At 45.0% G+C, this 18,650-nt stretch overlaps 1 protein-coding gene across 4 annotated transcripts in view; it reads right to left on the reverse strand.

The window, feature by feature from the left end:
- SYMPK (symplekin) overlaps positions 1 to 18,650 on the reverse strand; it is a 169,067-nt gene that overhangs the window by 27,667 nt on the left and 122,750 nt on the right. For all 4 annotated transcript variants that reach the window (XM_029619579.1, XM_029619576.1, XM_029619577.1 and 1 more), the window contains exons 21-23: positions 15,044 to 15,134; positions 8,166 to 8,267; positions 3,191 to 3,378 (exon numbers count right to left, since the gene is read on the reverse strand). In XM_029619579.1, the coding sequence (XP_029475439.1) occupies positions 3,191 to 3,378; positions 8,166 to 8,267; positions 15,044 to 15,134 (381 nt within the window). The remainder of the gene's footprint in view (positions 1 to 3,190; positions 3,379 to 8,165; positions 8,268 to 15,043; positions 15,135 to 18,650) is intronic.

An 18,650-nucleotide genomic window follows, 5' to 3' on the forward strand; every position in this document is an offset into this window, starting at 1 on the left:
GGGTCTCTCTCGTTGGGACCAGAAGTCGGAAGAGTTCCAGGTTTCCTTATTTCTATTTGGTTTTTTCCAAAACCACAATCAATCAGGGAAAAAGAAGCATCCCTGGGACCCACCAAGCACAACAGGAGGCACCTGAGGAATTAGAACATCTCAAGGTGAGAGAGAGAGGGCCGGTCCACCGGTGAATCTCCCTACTTACCAGCAGTCTGGGCTCTGGGAATTCGGCTGTCGGGGTGTCCCACCCCAGCCGAGCCTCCACCAAGGAAATCTTGGGAGGACTGCTCAACCTCCAGAAAAAAAGGATTATCTTATTATTATTTTTATTTTATTTTAACTAGCATGATGTAGCCAAAGAACTAATGCAACAAGGCAAAAATCTTCTAAGGAGAACAAGCTGTCTCTTAAATTTAGATCAACCCTTTTAAAAAAAATTTTTTTTTAAAGGATCAGGACCGCAGGTTGTCACCCTCATCTGCCAGAGTCAGAGAAAATACTGAAGGATCGCAGGTGGCACACCAGTGTAAGAGGGGGTGCCTCAGTTTTTTTCTCCGACTCCATCTGCTGGAAGAGACGCACAACCCAGTGGTCTGGACTGATCCTGGTACGTACAGGGAAAAGAAAATTAGTCAATGAGGCTAAAGGCAAACAATCAGGCCTAAGATTTAAAAGAGGCTTCAAAAAGGTGGGTCTTTGGACAAGATTTAAACAATGCGAGAGAGAGCATGATACACCAGTTTCAGGAAGACTCCAAGCACATGGCACAGCCAGGTAGAAAGCACGGAGTTGGGAACTGGCATAGAGGAGAAGGGCACGGATATGAATGACCTGTCCAATGAGCGGAGCACACAGGAGGGGTGTAGAGAGAGAGATAAGAGGTAGTGAAGTGCTGCAAAGTGAACAGTGAGCATTTATAAGTGAAAAAGAAGAGCTTTAAATATATGCGGGAGCAGATGGGCAGCCTATGCAATGACTTCAGAAGAAAGGTTATGTGAGTGTAGCGACTTTGGTGACAGATAAGTCATGGAACTGAATTTAGGACAGTGGACAGAGATGGTTCACTGGGAGATCTGTGAGGAACAGGTTACAATAGTCTAAGTGGGAGTTGATGAGAGTGGACAAGGGTTCCAGTAGTGTGTTCAGAAAGGAAGAGATTTTGGCAATGTTACAGAGAAAAAACGGCACATTTTAGCAGAATTTTGGATATGGGTGGAGGACATCAGAGAGGAGTCTAAGATGACTCCTAGATTACAGACTGGGGGACAGGGAGGATGACCATGTTATCCACAAAAATAGAGAAAGAACGAAATGGGGAGGTGGGCGTGGGGGCAAGATAAGGAGCTCTGTCTTGGCCGTGTTTGAGTTTAAGGTGGCAGCGGGACATCTAGGCAATGTCAGACAAGCAGGCTGAGACCTGGAACTGGATTTCTGGTAAAATTTCTGGTGTAAAAAGGTAGATCTGGGAGTCATCAGCATAAACATGGTATTGAAAGCAATGAGAGAAAATCAGAGTACCAAGGGAATTAGTATACAGTGAGAAGAGGGCCCAGGACAGAACCCTGAGGCACACCAATTGATAGTGGAATTACAGTAGAGGAGGAACCACCGCAGGAACTGCTAAAAGTGTGGTGTAAGAGGTAAGAGAACCAAAACAGGACAGAGTCCCAAAATCCAAGTGAGGGCAGAGTATCAAGGAGTAGGTAGTTATCCTCAGTGTCAAACACAGCAGATAGGTCAAGGAGGTTAAAGACAGAATAAAGACCTTTGGCTTTAGCCATAAACATTTCATTGGAAACTTTGGCCAGAGTTGTTTCAGTTGAATGTACAGGGCAAAAACCAGACTGGAGTGGATCAAGAATGGCTTGTGATGTAAGAAAGTCAAGACAGCATCAGTGAACAGCACATTCAAGTAGTTTGGAGGCAACAGGGAGAAGGGAGATAGGATGAGAGTTGGCAGGACAGGTAGAATATAGTAAGGGTTTTTTTTAAGGAGTAGTATGATTCACTGTGGAAATCCTGAAAAACTGACTGGCTAGGTGTGCGCCTCCAGAAGAGGATTGGGAAATGCCGCCCTAGGTAAGGGTTGTCTTCCAACAGAAAAGGCAATGAATAAGCTGCCAACAGATGGTGAATTCTTTTTTTGATAAAACTCATTTATTTTTGTGTCTAGGCAAATGTATACAAACATACATATGCACATAACCTGGCTCTTCCTAAAAGCCTTCCCACCAGAAACTTAGCCCCTCCACAGACCCCCACTCCTGCTCAGAAATGATTCGTCCCCAGTCCACCATCAACCACCTGTTGGTTACCCTTGTAAAATAACTGTACATATCTAATCCTCTATGCCACCCCTTTCCTCTATCTTCTCCAATTCACATGTTAAATGTTATTTCTCTAAATTACTATGTTAATTAACATTTCAAAGTTACTATGTATATTTATCTTCCTAATTTATTATTTATCATTTAGTTAAAATGTTACAATGTAAAATAAGCAGCTTCTGCCTTATTTCTGTTCAGTTACATGTAAACCGATGTGATATCTCGATTGAATGTCGGTATATAAAAACAAACAAATAAATATTAAATAAAATAAATAAATGATATGAACCTGTGCAATTTATATGAAGATGCATGCAGCTCATTGTGAGGCAAGAAGCATTAATATCCACAATGCTTTCCTATCCGTTTTTCCATCTTGTTTGGTTCAGAGAGAACAAGTTCCTTTAAGTTATGCTCAGAAAGTGAGGGCCTAAATTATCCTTATATGTAGCTCCTGTTGTCTGTTCCAAGAGAACAATGATGGGGGCCAATCAGCACTTGATCCATCAATGCAGGAATTCAGATCCCAACTGAGTCTATTCCCAAGTGTAAGAAATAAAACACGGAGGAAGGGAGAATCAATCTTAACAGGCCTATCACCCAGAGCGCCCCAAGATTCGGCATATGCTCCATCAGGAATGGCCTACTCCTAACTGCTGCACCCATCCACATAACTGCACCATCTGCTGGAGACAGAAATACCAGAAAGCTGAAGAATGCACCAGATCCCTATAAGGGGAGTGAAGTCAGCTTTGAGCTTTTTTTCTGTCTCCATCTGCTGGCAAGGGGAGATATAGCCTACTTGTCTTGACTGGTCTAGCAAGGATGGTAAAGAATATTTGGAAAATGGATGAGATCTTGTTCCTTACCTGCTTCATGATGAGGCGTGAAAGGATGTTCATGACAAAGCCGCCCAGGCGTGGGTACATGGTTAGGGATTGGATGACTGTCCTCATCAGCAAAATTGGTAAAGGGTTCTGTTCCATCAGCTGCTGCATCACCACGGCCAGCACCTCCGACGTGTACACATTTCGCTCCCCAAAACACAGATTGGTGGCTAAACCAGGGACAAAGGTGACATTAAGTACAGTGTTAGATGACAAGACAGGAGACCATGCTAACAGAGTGCTACCTAGCCCAAAACTGAAGTGGCTCCATTTATTTGTAACTATATGCTGCTTACTGAATCCAGGCATACATGTCAAGCGGGATACATACAAAGGGAATTACAAAGCCACACAAATATAATATAGAATACCAAATCATTAAACAAACATTCTAATACATGACTCAGAGGAAATTTACTATAAAAACTTTCAAATTTCTTCACAACAAACAGAAAACAGAAGCTTGGTGATTTGTTTACATATATTAGCTTTGAAGCACAATACATTAGCTGTAACCAGTTTGCTGAAATACAAATAATCCCCAATCAAACAAGCACACAGCACCAGCGAAACTGGACCTGCGTAAGAAAAGACCCTTTTCATGTTCTATGTAATTTCATAGCCTTTACAGAGGAAAACTGTTAAATTACTTCCTGCTGAATACAATACCCTATTTTGCCTATAAGGTTGTAGCAAGTCTGTCAGATATCATGGTGCTAGACCATGCCCAGTCAAACATAACACTTTAAACTGTACCCTACTTGGAGATCCTGAGGCACTGGTGAAATATGCTCCTGAAAATATTTCCCAGAAATTAAATCGAGCTGCATTATTTTGGACTACTTTAAGCCCACAAAGTGCTGTTCTTTGCAGTCCTAAGAATAACACATTATAGAGGTCCAATCTTAATGTAATCAAATGGAGGAGTAGCCCAGTGGTTAGAGTAGTGAGCTATTCACCAGGGAAGCAAGGGTTTAAATCCCACTGCAAACTCTTGTGACCTTGGACAAGTTACTTTACCCTCAATTCCTTCAGGTACAAACTATACATTGTAAGCCCTCTGGGGATAAGGGAAAAACCTACAGTACCTGGTTATAATCTGCTTTGAAGTGCCCAAAAAGCAGAAAATAGTGGCATCTATATCTATATGCCAATATTCATAGCTTTTTTTTTTGTTAAAGAAACAGCTAAACCTGTTAAAGTGGGCATAAGCAGAAAAGATTTTTTGACTTCTGCTGAAATCTGTTTATCCAGCTTTAAGTATGAATCTATGAAAACACCTAGGATCCAAAACTTGATCTGTACGTGTAACCTGGTGTTACCTTTCACTGGCTATTCCTGTTTAGGATAGGATTTCTGATCCCTAAAATTTCCGCCTAACTGAATTCTATGATTAAGTAAAAATGCAATAAGCTGGGTTACCAAAGTCCTTTCCACTAGTTTCCCTAAAAAGCAATATTACAAGACAGTCTGAAATTAGAAAGAAAAAACCCCTAAGATCTAGACCTGATTTTTTTACTAAGCTGACCAATTGCAGAGCCAAAGAAGCCTCATTGCCGAAACTGCTGAGGGCATCGTGCGTGCAGAAGTACAAAGAAGATCGTACAAAGCATCCGCTGTATAAGCAACCGCCGTTTTCATGTGGTTGGCCTGTTATGCCCCCGCCGGAGGGAGCTTTTGAGTTGTGAGTAATTGCTGAACCCATCTAAGGGTAGCTCTCTGCATGAGACTACTACAGACGGCTGCCCTAACTCTGAAGGCCGATACTTCAAATAGAACCTCCAGCTTTCTATCCTGGAGGTGCTTGAGAGCTGCTCCTCCTGTTACCGGAACGGTGGTGCACTTGGCGAAGGTCGACACGGCCGCGTCCACCTTAGGAATCTTCAGAAGATCCAAGAACTCTTCCGGCAGCGGGTAAAGTTTTTCCATGGCCCTACTAACCATTAGGGTGGCTTCAGGCGCATCCCATTCCCGGGCCATAAGCTGTAAAAGCATCAGATGGAAAGGAAAAGTTCTAGGAGGGGCCCGCAGGCCTGACAAAAAACAGGATCAGCTGAAGAAGGATCAGTCACCGGCTGCGGAGCCTAAATATCTAGTTCCTGTAGCACATGAGAAATCAAAGGGTCTAGCTCCTCCTCATAAAATAACCAGAGCACACGCAGATCATTCCCCTCCACCGGAGCGGCATTGTTAACATCATCGCTCGTATCCACCGTGGAGGGGTCCGGAAGCACGGACCCCGGAGGAGTGGAAGATGCCAGTAGCTCAGCATCAGGAGTGGGACGGGAAGGCCGGGTCCTAGGAGCCCCTTGATGCTCCGCAGGTCTGGGGATCTTAGCAGGAGGAAAATATTGCCCATCCAAGTCTGGGTTCAAAAAAGGTTTGGATAAGTTCTTGGAGGAGAAGTCCATGAATGGCTATTAATCAATTATACTTAGGGAATAGCCACTGCTATTAATTGCATCAGTAGCATGGGTTCTTCTTAGTGTTTGGGTAATTGCCAGGTTCTTGTGGCCTGGTTTTTGGCCTCTGTTGGAAACAGGATGCTGGGCTTGATGGACCCTTGGTCTGTCCCAGCATGGCAATTTCTTATGTTCTTATGCCTCAGCCTCCATATAAGCTTTGTGAAGCAGTAAAATAAACTGAGAAGAAAATGGATGCTGTCTCTTTAAGGCTCCCCCCCCCCCCCCCGAAGCACGGCAGGAGGAGAAGCAGAATCATGCCCCAAATCGCGAGGCCTTTAGGGGCTTAACGTAGGTGGAGAAATTGGCAGGAAATCCCCTCCCCCTGTGCATCTGAGCCCTGCGCAGCATCACGGCCCCGAATTGGGCAAAATGGCCGCTGTTCCCACGCTTGTCGGGGACGGGGCAGGCCTCTCCTTGTGAACTGTCTGACCGCGGCCTAAGCTGCGCGATCGCGGCGACGCTGATCTTTTCCCTGCAATCGGCAGCTGCGAAAGCCCCTCACCCCCGGGGATATGGCGGGAGCAGAGGCCTTCGCAAGAGAGCCGCACTGCCGGCTCTCCACACGCTGCACATCGTGATCCTCGCAGCATGGCAATCTAAGTCGTACATAGAAAATCAGCTGAGTGAAGCAATTCACCCCCTGCGGAGCCCCGGGAGATTTCAACAAGCTCGCTCTGTTTAAAAGGCTTATCATCCTTTGTCTTTTATTTATGTATTTATTTTTTCTTTTTCAGAGCTGCTCAACCAGGGGAATGTACATCCCTGGGCTTAATATACAATTTGTAGCTCCCACCAGAGGAATTAAGTCATCTCTGGCACTGTATGGGGGGGAGGGAGGGACCGGCCCACTGGTAAATCCCCCCCAACTCACTGGGCTGTGTCAATATTCTCCCAGGTATTAAGGCCAAGGGCAGGAGCCCAGCCTTGCCTGCTATTACAAAGTGATCTCAGTCTTCCCTTTTTTTTTTTTTTTTTTTAAATACTACAAGTTGATCTAGTCAAAGGTACTAAGGTTTGGATACCCCCTTCACGAATTTTGCAAACAATCAGGACCGCAGGTTATGGCATCCTTCATCTGCTGGAGTCAGAAATACTGGAGGATCACAGGTGGCACACCGGGTTATCTGGGGGTGCTTTTCAGCTTTTCTCTGACTCCATCTGCTGGAAGGAAGGCATAACCCCAACGGTCTGGACTGATCCTGGTACATACAGGGAACAGCACGGAGGAGAGGCGGAGTTAACAGCACACACATATAGCAAAATCACAACAAAAGAGGATGTGCGGTGAAGTTTACATCTCTTTGGATCATAGCTCTCACTATCTGGAGGCCGCCCCGGCCCGGTTCTAAAACAGCTTCGAAAACATAGAGCACATCTCCTCAGCCCGAGGTTTCGGATGTTACATAAAATTACAGAACCACCACCTTGCTCACTCGGATTATTTGGAAAACAACGTTGACTCCCTCCCGTGGTCTGCAGGAGGTTTTTCAATCTGTTCAGAGATTTTCACCTACCATAGCCACGATGTCCCCAGTGAATTTGAGCTCTGAGCCATGAGCCAATCTAATCAATTTGAATTCTTCCCCTCAAGCTATCACATAAGACTTTGTTAAACTTCAGTCCCCTGACGCAGCTGGAGGCGAAACACGGCTGTGTCGGGGCTCTGTCGCTCTTACAACGTTGTAAATGATATATTAAATTTCTTGCACATTTCTAGTGTGCGAATGTAAAATAAATAATTTTTTGGCTGCTATATTATTGTTCAGAAAAATTTGCATGCCGCACATACAGGGAACAACCAGCACAGGTTTCACCAGAGGAATGTATACATCTCTGGGCTGTTAGGGGGAGGGACCGGCCCACCAGTAAATCCCCCTACTCACCGGTGTGAAGGATCAGCTCTGGGTAAACAGGCTCACAGGGTCCCCAACCCCAGCCTTGCCTCAACCAAGGGGGACAGACTCCAACCCCTTGGGAGGACTTGCACTGCTCACCTCCTGATGATGGTTTTTTTTTTGTTTGTTTGTTTGTTTTTTTTAAACAGAGTGATCTAGCCAGAGGACAATTTAAAGGCACAATAACCTTCACAACCGAAGGCAAAGTGTGTTTCTCTCTCTTTTTTTTAAAGGATCAGGATTGCAGGTTCTGTTACCTTCATCTGCTGGAAACAGAGGAATACTGAGGGATTGCAGGTGGCACACCAGTACAAGAAGGGGTGCCTCACAAGTTTTTCTCTGTCTCCATCTGCTGGAAGGGAGACATAACCCAGCGGTCTGGACTGATCTGGGTACGTACAGGGAAATTTATTTAGATTTAGCTCATGCCTTTTAATTTGGAAACATGCAATGAGTGTGCATTTATGAATATTAATAGAAATAATGCATACAAACTTTTCATTAAACATTTCCCTCTAAAATTTAACAAGACAGCTCTCGTAGCAACTGAGGTTTGCATGGTATGTTTCTGGGGATACTAGGAAGGCAGTTTCGTACCTTTGATTATGGACTTCATGTCACATTTTGTTGAGTCAATATTATGTAGAGCAATTAGTAACTCCCCAGGGTTCAAAGGTGAAACAGATGAATTTCCTTCTCCTATAAGTAGCAAGTGAACAAGTGAGAGAGGCAATGAGGACAGAGCCAGATCAAGGAAACAAGTACATAATTGAGAATAAGCTACCTTTATTTTAGTATCTTAGAAAAGCAAATAAACCAAAAACAAAAACCCACAGATAGTGTAAGTAACACAAAGGGGATGGGATTTTAAAACTACATAAAAGCCTAGGCAGAGCCAGGAGGGACTCCATAGTCAGTTTTACTTTCAGCTTTGTACAGGGTTATAGTATCATTCATTATGCCTGGAACAAACTATGACATAATACAAACCAATACCTTTTTATTGGACTAACTTAATACTTTCTTGACTAGCTTTAAGAGAGCTGACACCCCCTTCTTCAAGTCTGAAGAGAAGGAGCAAAAGATGACAATTACCAGAAAATACAAGTCAATCATAAAATACATGCCAATGATTGTGAGAAAGAGAAAGAGGATTTGATGTGTGAACATAATAAAGAAGGCAGCAGACTCTGTTGAGAATTTTCTTGTCAGTTTTAAGTATCCTGGATGAAGATAAGGCCATCGCGGAAAGATTAATGATTTCTTTGCTTTGGTGTTTACTAAAGAGTATGTTGGGGAGATACCAGGAGAAGGTTTTCATGGGTAATGATTCAGATGGACTGAACCAAATCACGGTGAACCTGGAAGATGTGGTAGGCCTGATTGATAAACTGAAGAGTAGTAAATCACTTGGACCGGATGGTATACACCCCAGGGTTCTGAAGGAACTAAAAAATGAAATTTCAGACCTATTAGTAAAAATGTGTAACCTATCATTAAAATCATCCATTGTACCTGAAGACTCGAGGATAGCTAATGTAACCCCAATATTTAAACAGGGCTCCAGGGGTGATCCAGGAAACTACAGACCTGTTAGCCTGACTTCAGTGCCAGGAAAAATAGTGAAAAGTGTTCTAAGCTCAAAATCACAGAACATATAAAAGACATGATTTAATGGAACAAAGTCAGCATGGATTTACCCAAGGCAAGTCTTGCCTCACAAATATGCTTCACTTTTTGAAGGAGTTAATAAACATGTGGATAAAGGTGAATCGGTAGATGTAGTGTACTTGGATTTTCAGAAGGCGTTTGATAAAGTTCCTCATGAGAGGCTTCTAGGAAAAGTAAAAAGTCATGGTATAGGTGGCGATGTCCTTTCGTGGATTATAAACTGGCTAAAAGATAGGAAACAGAGAGTAGGATTAAATGGACAATTTTCTCAGTGGAAGGGAGTGGGCAGTGGAGTGCCTCAGGGATCTGTATTGGGACCCTTACTTTTCAATATATTTATAAATGATCTGGAAAGAAATACGACGAGTGAGGTAATCAAATTTGCAGATGATACAAAATTGTTCAGAGTAGTTAAATCACAAGCAGATTGTGATAAATTGCAGGAAGACCTTGTGAGACTGGAAAATTGGGCATCGAAATGGCAGATGAAATTTAATGTGGATAAGTGCAAGGTGATCCTTATAGGGAAAAATAACCAACGCTATAGTTACACAATGTTAGATTCCATATTAGGTGCTACCACCCAAGATCTGTCCAGCAGATGGAGCCATAGAAAAACTGAAAGGGCATCCCATATAAGGAGTGTGCTCACCCTGCGCCCCTCAGTATAAACATTAACAAAGCAGATAACCAAACTGAGAAATGAATCCGATGAAGGTCAAACAAGTAACTGATCCAAAAAGGATAACAATGCAAAAACTAGAAACAGTGCGAAAAACCAGCTCTTGTCTAAAAGGTATAAACGTCCGGTGCCTTAAGATCCTTCATATATAATAGTTCTGTAAGGAAAAGGCATTCTCCACAGCTGAAAAGAAAGAAGACAACGAGCGGACTTAAAAATAGGATTTCGGGAGGGAGTCTGGACTGATCTGTGGTACTACAAGAATGAAAATTAGCACGTAAGAACCAAATTTTCCTTTCCCTGTACGATCAGTCCAGACAGTGGGATGTACCAAAGCTTCCCTAACTAGGGTGGGACCACGAAAGTCCCGCTCGTAGTACCTGTCTGCCAAAAGAACCAAGCACTGGCGCCGCTACGTCAAGACGGTAATGCCGAGCAAAAGCATGCAACGACTTCCAAGTGGCTGCTCTGCAGATTTCCTGCGGAGAAACCAGCTGGCTCTCCGCCCACGAGGTAGCCTGTGAACGCAGAGAATGGGCTTTTAGACCTTCCGGGACCTACCGACCCCGGCAAATATATGCCGACGCGATAGCTTCCTTTAGCCAACGAGCTATGGTGGCTTTAGAGGCCTTCTGCCCCTTATGAGGCTCACTCCATAAAACTAAAAGATGATCTGAGATCCTGAAGTCATTAGTAACCTGTAAATACTGCAGAAGAGCTCTTAACATCCAAACGGCGGAGGTCACCCCCTGTCGCACTAGCAATATCCTCCGGAGAGAAGGCAGGGAGCTCGATGGACTGATTTACACGGAAGGAGGAAACCACCTTTGGTAAGAAGGAGGGAACCGTCTTTAGAGAGACCCCGAATCAGAGAACCGCAAGAAGGGCTCCCTACAGGAGAAAGCTTGAAGCTCGGACACCCTCCTAGCCGAACAAATAGCCACGAGAAAGACTGTCTTAAGCGTCAGATCCTTGAGCGTGGCTCGGCGGAGGGGCTCAAAAGACGCCTCACAGAGGACACTAAGAACCAGATTAAGACTCCAGGCCGGACAAGTCACCCGGACCGGCGGATTCAAATGCTTGGCGCCCTTAAGAAAAAGGTACGACATCCGGATGGGCTGCCACCAAGTAACCATCGAGCCTCCCTAAGAGGTAACAGAGGGCGGAAACCTGAACACGCAAGGAATTAAAAGACAAGCCTTTAGAGAGACCATTCTGAAGAAAGAACCAAGGAGACCGAGGCCCTATGTGTCGATACTCCCGCGTCCGCACACATATTCTCAAACACCTTCCAGACTTGCACATAAGCCAGAGATGTAGAGGTTTTACGTGCGCACATCAAAGTGGAGATCACTTCCTCCTTATAGCCCCCTCCTTCTTAGGTGCTGCTGCTCAAAAGCCAGGCTGCTAGACAAAAGTGATCCGCCCGCTCGAAAAATACAGGACCTTGTCGGAGGAGATTGTGGAGGTGACCAAGACAAAGAGGGCCGCCCGACGCAAGATTCACGAGGTCCGCAAACCATGATCTGCGGGGCCACTCCGGCGCGATAAGAATTACAGGCCCGTTGTTAACCTCTATCAGTCTGAGAACCTTTCCCACCAGAGGCAAAGGTGGGAACAAATAAAGGAGGACATCGCTAGGCCAGGGTAGGGCCAGCACGTCCACTCCCTCCGAGCAGTGTTCCGGTCTTCGGCTGAAGAACCTGAGAGCCTTTGCATTCTTTAAGGTGGCCATCAAGTCCAAGTGAGGAGCCCCCCCACTTGTGTAGGACTAGATCCATCGCTTCTTCCGACAATTCCCACTCTCCGGGGTCAAGATGTTGACGACTGAGAAAGTCTGCCTGAACATTCTCCTTCCCTACAATGTGGGAAGCCTGCACTTGGAGTAGATCATAAAGGGCATCAGCTCCATACGCAATTGCGCCTTTGAGTTGCTCCACTTGTTCAGCCTCAGCAGCTGGGAGGTCCTGGGTGCTGAGCAATTGTTGAACCCACCTGCATGAGGCTGCTACAGACCATCGCCCGGACTCCTAAGGCCAACACCTTGAAGAATCTTTTGAGATGAAGGTCCAACTTGCGATCTTGAAGATCCTTTAAGGCCGTCGCCCCACCACCGGGATAGTGATGCGCTTGGTGACAGCGGACACTGAAGCGTCAACCTTGGGGATCTTTAACATATCTAGGGCCTGATCCGGCAGGGGATATAGTTTATCCATTGCCCTGCCCACATGGGGGATTCCCATTCCTGGAGAAGGAGCTGCATGAGCATAGGGTGAAAAGGAAAAGTATGAGGATGAGCTTGAAGGCCAGCTAAGACTGGGTCCATGGTCCAAGAAATAGAGGTACTGGCAGGGTTCTCTGAGGGAACCTCAATCCCAAGTTCATCCAGAACAAAAGGAATGAGTGGATCAAGTTCTTCCCGGTTAAATAATCTTAGGACCCGCAGGTCATCTCCCGCCATGGGCGGATTTACCTAGCGACAGATCCGGGTCGTCATCCAGATCTGGCAGCGGAGCGGGCTGAGGAGGATCAAGTGGGTCAGGACCACCGGGCACAGTCCTAACCCTGGTCGCACCCTGCGAGTCTGGAGCGCCAGAGCCCTGGCCGCCAATCAAACGAGGAATTTTCTCGGGGGGTGGGGGGGGGGGGAATGCCCGAGGAGGCCCCTGTTCCTCCAAGCTGGCCAAAAAAGATCTGTGCAACAGGAGCACAAACTCTGGGGAAAACCCAGGGAATGCTCTGCCAGGCAAGGGGGGGGGGGGGGGTGGTCAGAAACAGGAGCAGGAGAGTCTATAGGACTTAAATTAGGCAGAGAATGGGTAAAATCCGGCTCCCCTCCCCCCTGAGGCTCCAAGTCTGCAGCAAGGTCCAGGCACAAAATGGCCACTGTTCCCGCGGATTTTTTTTTTTTTTTTTTTTTTGAAGAGGACAGCCTGGACACTCGCTTGCCGACCTGACCTCGGATCATCGATTTAAAAAGTGCCATTACGGGTCCCTCCCCTTCGGGCAAGCAGACTGAGCAAAAGGCCATCGCAGGAGAGCCGCAAAGCAGGCTCTCCGCAGGCCAAGCAAAGCACTGATCTCGGCATCGGAAGCATGAGAAAACAAACAGCTGATTTGCCTGCACAGAAGCGCGAGAGCCAGCGAAGGCTGTGAGCTGCTTCTTTCCCTGCCGGTCGGCAAAGTGCTGTAAAGAATAGCCTTTTCCACTTCAAAATTAAACTTGAACTGAATCAGTTGTTTTGCTTTTTTTTTTTTTTTAAGAATTAGCAGGCTTTATTGAGCTCTGACAGCAGAGGAATGTCAAACTTCTCTGCAATGGGACCTGAGGCATACACATCTCAGGGGTCACCACAGGAAAAGGAGGGGAAGTGACTGGTTCACTAGTATCACCCCTAGGCAGGGAAGGCCACCGGGAAAAAGAGCCCTAGGCTGAAGTAATCAAGGGGAAAAATCCCCCCTAGGGCTCCACAAGAGCTAGGAGACAAAAACAGTCTCCTGTGAGAAAAGATACACTGTTTAACTTTTTTCTTTTTAAATAGAAAATACTTGCTTGGCCCAGGAAATGTTGAAGAAAAGAAATCTTTGAAGAGAAGAAATAGAAGATTCACTAAGGAGAGGGAACCGCAGGTTCGTCTGACCACATCTGCTGGAACCAGAGAAATACTGAGGGGAGCAGGGTAAGCACACTCCTTATATGGGATGCCCTTTCAGTTTTTCTCTGGCTCCATCTGCTGGGAAGGAGGCTCAACCCACTGTCTGGACTGATCCAGTTACGTAGGGGGAACCATGCGCTGAGACACCCCCTCACCATATGATAAAAAAAGAAAAAGTTTTGGAACTTCAAGGAAAGATGGAAGAGTATGTGTGAATAATTTATTCTACTGTCCATGAACACCACCAGTTTGTATTTTCCATTTATGTAACAGTACACATATCACTATAAAATGGATATCTTTCATTAGGGGTGGTGTATGCATGAGGTGTGAATGGGAGGGTCTGTGTAATGTGGGATATTTAATGAATATCAATGTTTTGTATTCTTGAATAATAAAAGTTAAGATTGGCTCATTTATATTTGATGATCTGAGTATGTAAAAGAAAGAGCTTTTTTGTATTATGTTGATTTTATGATTGTCCAATTGTAATCTGCGCTGAACAGATTCTTGGAAATGGCAGAATATAACTCATTTTAAATAAATATGTATTAACTGGAGAGTGGAAGAGTACATGTTTCCTCTGAGGTATGGTCTTTGATACCATTCTCTGAGGAGCTGACAAATCTCAGAAGAATGTGTTCTAACACTGCCAATATTGACAATGAGCTTATACAACACATTGCAAAGGCAAGTTCTTTCTTTGGCAGACTCTGGCTTCATCTATGGGATATGAGAGCAGTGAAACTACTTACTAAGATAAAGTATACCAAGCAATAGTGCAGTCCATACACTTTTATGAATGTGAATCTTGGACACTTCCTCAGTTCCATCTGAAATATAAGATGGCAAGAGAGGGTCTCCAATAGAAAAAGTCCTTAAAATGTGCCTCATTTCTAGTACAGAGGGAATGGTGGTGAAAGCTCAGTTTTGGCTGGCAGGCTATATCATAAGAATGAAAGACACTGGAATTCTCAAACTTATGCTCTATGGCTAACTGAAAAGTGGACACAGATCATAAGAAGGATCATACCTCTAAGAGCTGAGTCCATGTTGGCACTGTTGGATGACATCATCCATGTGTTGTGGCTGATTCATGCCTATTTGTTGACAAAAACTAAGGAAAGTCATAAGGATGCAACAGCATCCTTATGCCTCTGCAAGAATTATTCTAGCCTTTAGGCCTTTCCAGAAACTTTGGGCCATTCAGGGCCGAGCACAGTCACATAAGCAACCCACTTGTGTGACTGAGTGACATGCTCATCTTCAGAGAATTTTGGCAATATTATAAATTGCTATGCCTATAAAGTTTCCTGAATCTGAATCAATAAGGACAGAAAGACAAAGACAAGAAAAACACAAGCCGTGACTAGAGAGATAAAAAACAAATAGGTATGGAGTAGCAATAAGTAATGAAATAGAGAAACAGTGAGAGCTGGCTGTCAACTTGCTCTCTAGCCACTCACCATGCTGTGTCCCCAGGAGACGGTTAAATACTTCCTTCACTACTATGGGATTCAGTTTGATCAGTTTTGGCAGAGCTTGGATGATCTCTTTCTGCAAGAGTAAGAGGGCCATACATTAAATTTACACTGCAAATCACACATCTCACAACAGAGCCAGCCAAGAACATAAGACATGCCCATGCTGGGTTAGTCCATCAAGCACAGCATTGTCACCTTCCTGTTTCTTGTACTTTCACTTTATATTTTATTCCCAGTTCTTCCATTTTTCTTTCTGCAAAATGACTATATACATAATTAGCTAGTGGTTTTGTGTTAGTCACTGTTAGTCACGCTGAAAATCCTGTTTCTTGGGGGTTAGGGGACATTTAATGGTAGATTTGGGATCCTTCAGCTCACCTCATGATTTTGCACCCAATCAGGACCACGGGAAAGTGAAATTTATACTTACTGTTATTTCCTTTTCTTATTTCATACCTGGCCAATCCAGACCAGTTGGTTTAATGTCACAATCAGCAGATGGAGACAGAGAAAAATTTTATATGCTAACACTATTCCCTCCCTAAAGGCTGGAGCAGCAGATGGCATTTAAGAATTAGAGCAGTTTATAACAAGTAAGGAGTTGCTACTCACAAGCCTGCAAGAACATTGTGGAGACATTTGTGCCCACAATATACTAGACCAGTTCAGAACCTACCCTGGAAGTCTATAACTCTAGAGCTGGCAAGTGAGTTGCCTTGAATTAGAGTTCTTTTTACTTTGGAAGCACTCACTAGGGGTTGGTTTAGTTGTTGCTTCGGAATACTGCCTCATTGTTTTATACACAAAATATACAGACGTAAGAGTTAACAAATAAAAAAAATGTATATAAGGTGATATCTTTTAACTGGACTAACAATACATTTCTTGACTAGCTTTGACAACTAAAAATTTCTTTTTCAGGTCAAAATTCAAATGAGCAAAAAAATTATGACATAAAAATAAAAGTTGTTTTGCTGCCATAAGTGAATCATAAAAGGCATTCCAGAGAGAAGATGGAGGGGAAAGGGTGAACAAAAGGTGAAAGGCAGTATAATATATTGGCTCATAATGTGAAAGGAAATCTAGGTTGTGTTGATTCCTTTTTGTCAATCTCAAAGTGTTTAATCATTTTAACTTCAAAAGTCTTGTTTTGGATGGTTTTAAATTTCCCTTTGATTATCCTGATCATAAGAATAAATGCTTCACCTCTTTTTGGTCCACTGAACAAAACAGTTTGTCCAAAAAGCAAAAAGAGCTAGTGAACTGCACACATCTCAACAAAACTTTCTGAACATCCAGAGATTGTATAGATATTGCTCTTCACAGCATTCATATAAAGGATCCCAAAAAAAGGAACACAGGGAAGAATACCTGGTGAAGCTTTGGGTGACTAAGATAGAAATCAGGAAAGCAAAAGATCCTCAGTAGGAGAACACCTTCTCTCTTCAGGAGGGGAGGGCTCTGAAGGCAGATCATCAGAATTATGGGAAGAATCATCAGTCCAAGGATCATAAGGTTGATCACCAGCTCCCTGAGGATCTTCTGAAGGGAGAAATGGTGTTAATCCTGAAGGACCAGGCCTAGGCATTGATGGCACCGGAGGTGGCACAGACAGCATTCAATGGTGGGATCGATGGAACCGGTGACACCGATGGACGAGTCTGTGGCAGGACGCCAGACGGCGGTATTGGTATGAGTGTTTCTTCATCATCTTCTGATACAGGTATCGGCATCGAAGGAAGAGGACATACCGGTGTTCTCTGTTCCAGCGGTGGAAGGGCACTGAGCAACGAATCCAGTCTACCCAATAGCAGTGCGAGTGCCATGGGAATCGGATCGGTGACTGGCTCGGGCACCGATATCGGCATCGAAGGAGGCTGGAAGCCCTGTAAGTGCTTTACCGATGGCCTCTTGGATCATCCGATCCAATTCCTCACGGAAGCCTGGGGCATGGAACCCCGGCACCGAAGTAGGAGGCAGCACTGACATAGCCGGAGAGTCCACCGGTGAATGTGGAATTGTGGCTCCCTGCACCGATGAAGGTGGGGGAACGCCACGGTGACCCGGTCGTAGAGGAGGATGGGGCCTTCTCCGGATGGGATTTCTTTGTCGGTGGCTCTGTCGATGCCAATGCCAAGGGCTTGCCTAGTTCGGTGGACTGAGCCTTCCTATGTCGGTGTCGACGCTTTTCAGGATGTTCTCCTTGATCCTTCTCCTGAGGCGAGGAGGAAGAAGTTGACACCTTAGGAATAGTCTAAGCCGGACGAACGGCACCGGTGTCTCGTTGCTGGAGAGAGGTCGATGGCACTGGCTCAGACAAAGTCGACGTGGCCGGAGTTTTGAATGAAAAAGAAACTCCATCTTCTCCAAACGAGCCTTACGGCCCTTCGGCGTCATTTGGGCACATTTGCTGCAAGTTAGGGTATCATGGTTGGCCCCCAGGCACAATACACAAACTCTATGTGGGTCTGTGATGGACATTGTCAGAGGACAATCGGGGCACAGACGAAAACCCATCGCCATGGCCTAGACAAAAATTTAGCTGCGGTGCAGTCGATGGCCGGTAAGCCCCGACGGGGAAACTCGACAGGAATCGACCGCAACAAGGGTAAAACCTTACCTTTCGACCGCGGAGTACAGATATCGATAGGGTTTACCCTATGGGGTAAAATGTTTTGAAAATTTTTAAAGAAGTTCCGTGAGGAAAATTCCTGTCAGGAATCTCAAGAGAGCTCCTTAACCCGCGTGGCTACTGCTGCGTGGAAAAAAAAAAAAAAGAGAGACTGAAGGGGGACCCCTGCTGGATGCAGGGTCAGTGCATTGCTGGGCATGCCCAGTAGGTGCTAAGTCAAAGTTCTAGAAACTTTGACAAAAGTGTTCCGTGATTGGGCTCCATCCTGATGATGTCACCCATATGTGAGGACTACCATCCTGCTTGTCCTATGAGAAACATCCCTGCAGTGACCTCAGCCATTCAGTATTCTCTTCAAAAGCCATTGTGGACATACTATTGAAAAACTTGAATAAAATCTGAATACAACTTAATAACTTGATTAAAAAAAACTGGTGACCATAACTGTACTCAAACAAACAAGCGCTGAATCCCAGCAATATTATAATGCCCAGATCTAGGGATAAGGAGACGGTTTACCTGTAACTCTTGGAATCGAGATTCACCTCATGGGTGACTCCTCAGTTCTGTTCAGGGCAGCCGTGGGTGGGATGCTGAGTCCATCTGGCTACACTAAGGAAAACTAAATTATTAGGTAAGTAATTTCTCCATTTCCTAGCATGTAGCCAGATGGACTCAAGACCAATGGGATGTACAAAAGCTACTCCTGAATGGGGCAGGAGGCTGCCTATGGTCTAGTTAGCTGCCCATGGTCCAGTTAGCAAAGGCTACGTCCTCTCGGGTCTGGACGTCAGGCGATAGAACCTGGAGAAGGTGTGCAAGGAGGACTACGTCACTGCTCGGCAGATGTCAACGGGAGGCAGTTTAGCTTCTGCCCAGGATACTGCCTGGGCCCTAGTGTAATGAGCTTTAACCTGAAGGGGTAAAGACTTCCCTGCCTCTACATAAGCTCCTGTG

Source organism: Rhinatrema bivittatum, chromosome 11 (assembly GCF_901001135.1).
Source record: "Rhinatrema bivittatum chromosome 11, aRhiBiv1.1, whole genome shotgun sequence".
Classification (NCBI taxonomy): Eukaryota; Metazoa; Chordata; class Amphibia; order Gymnophiona; family Rhinatrematidae; genus Rhinatrema; species Rhinatrema bivittatum.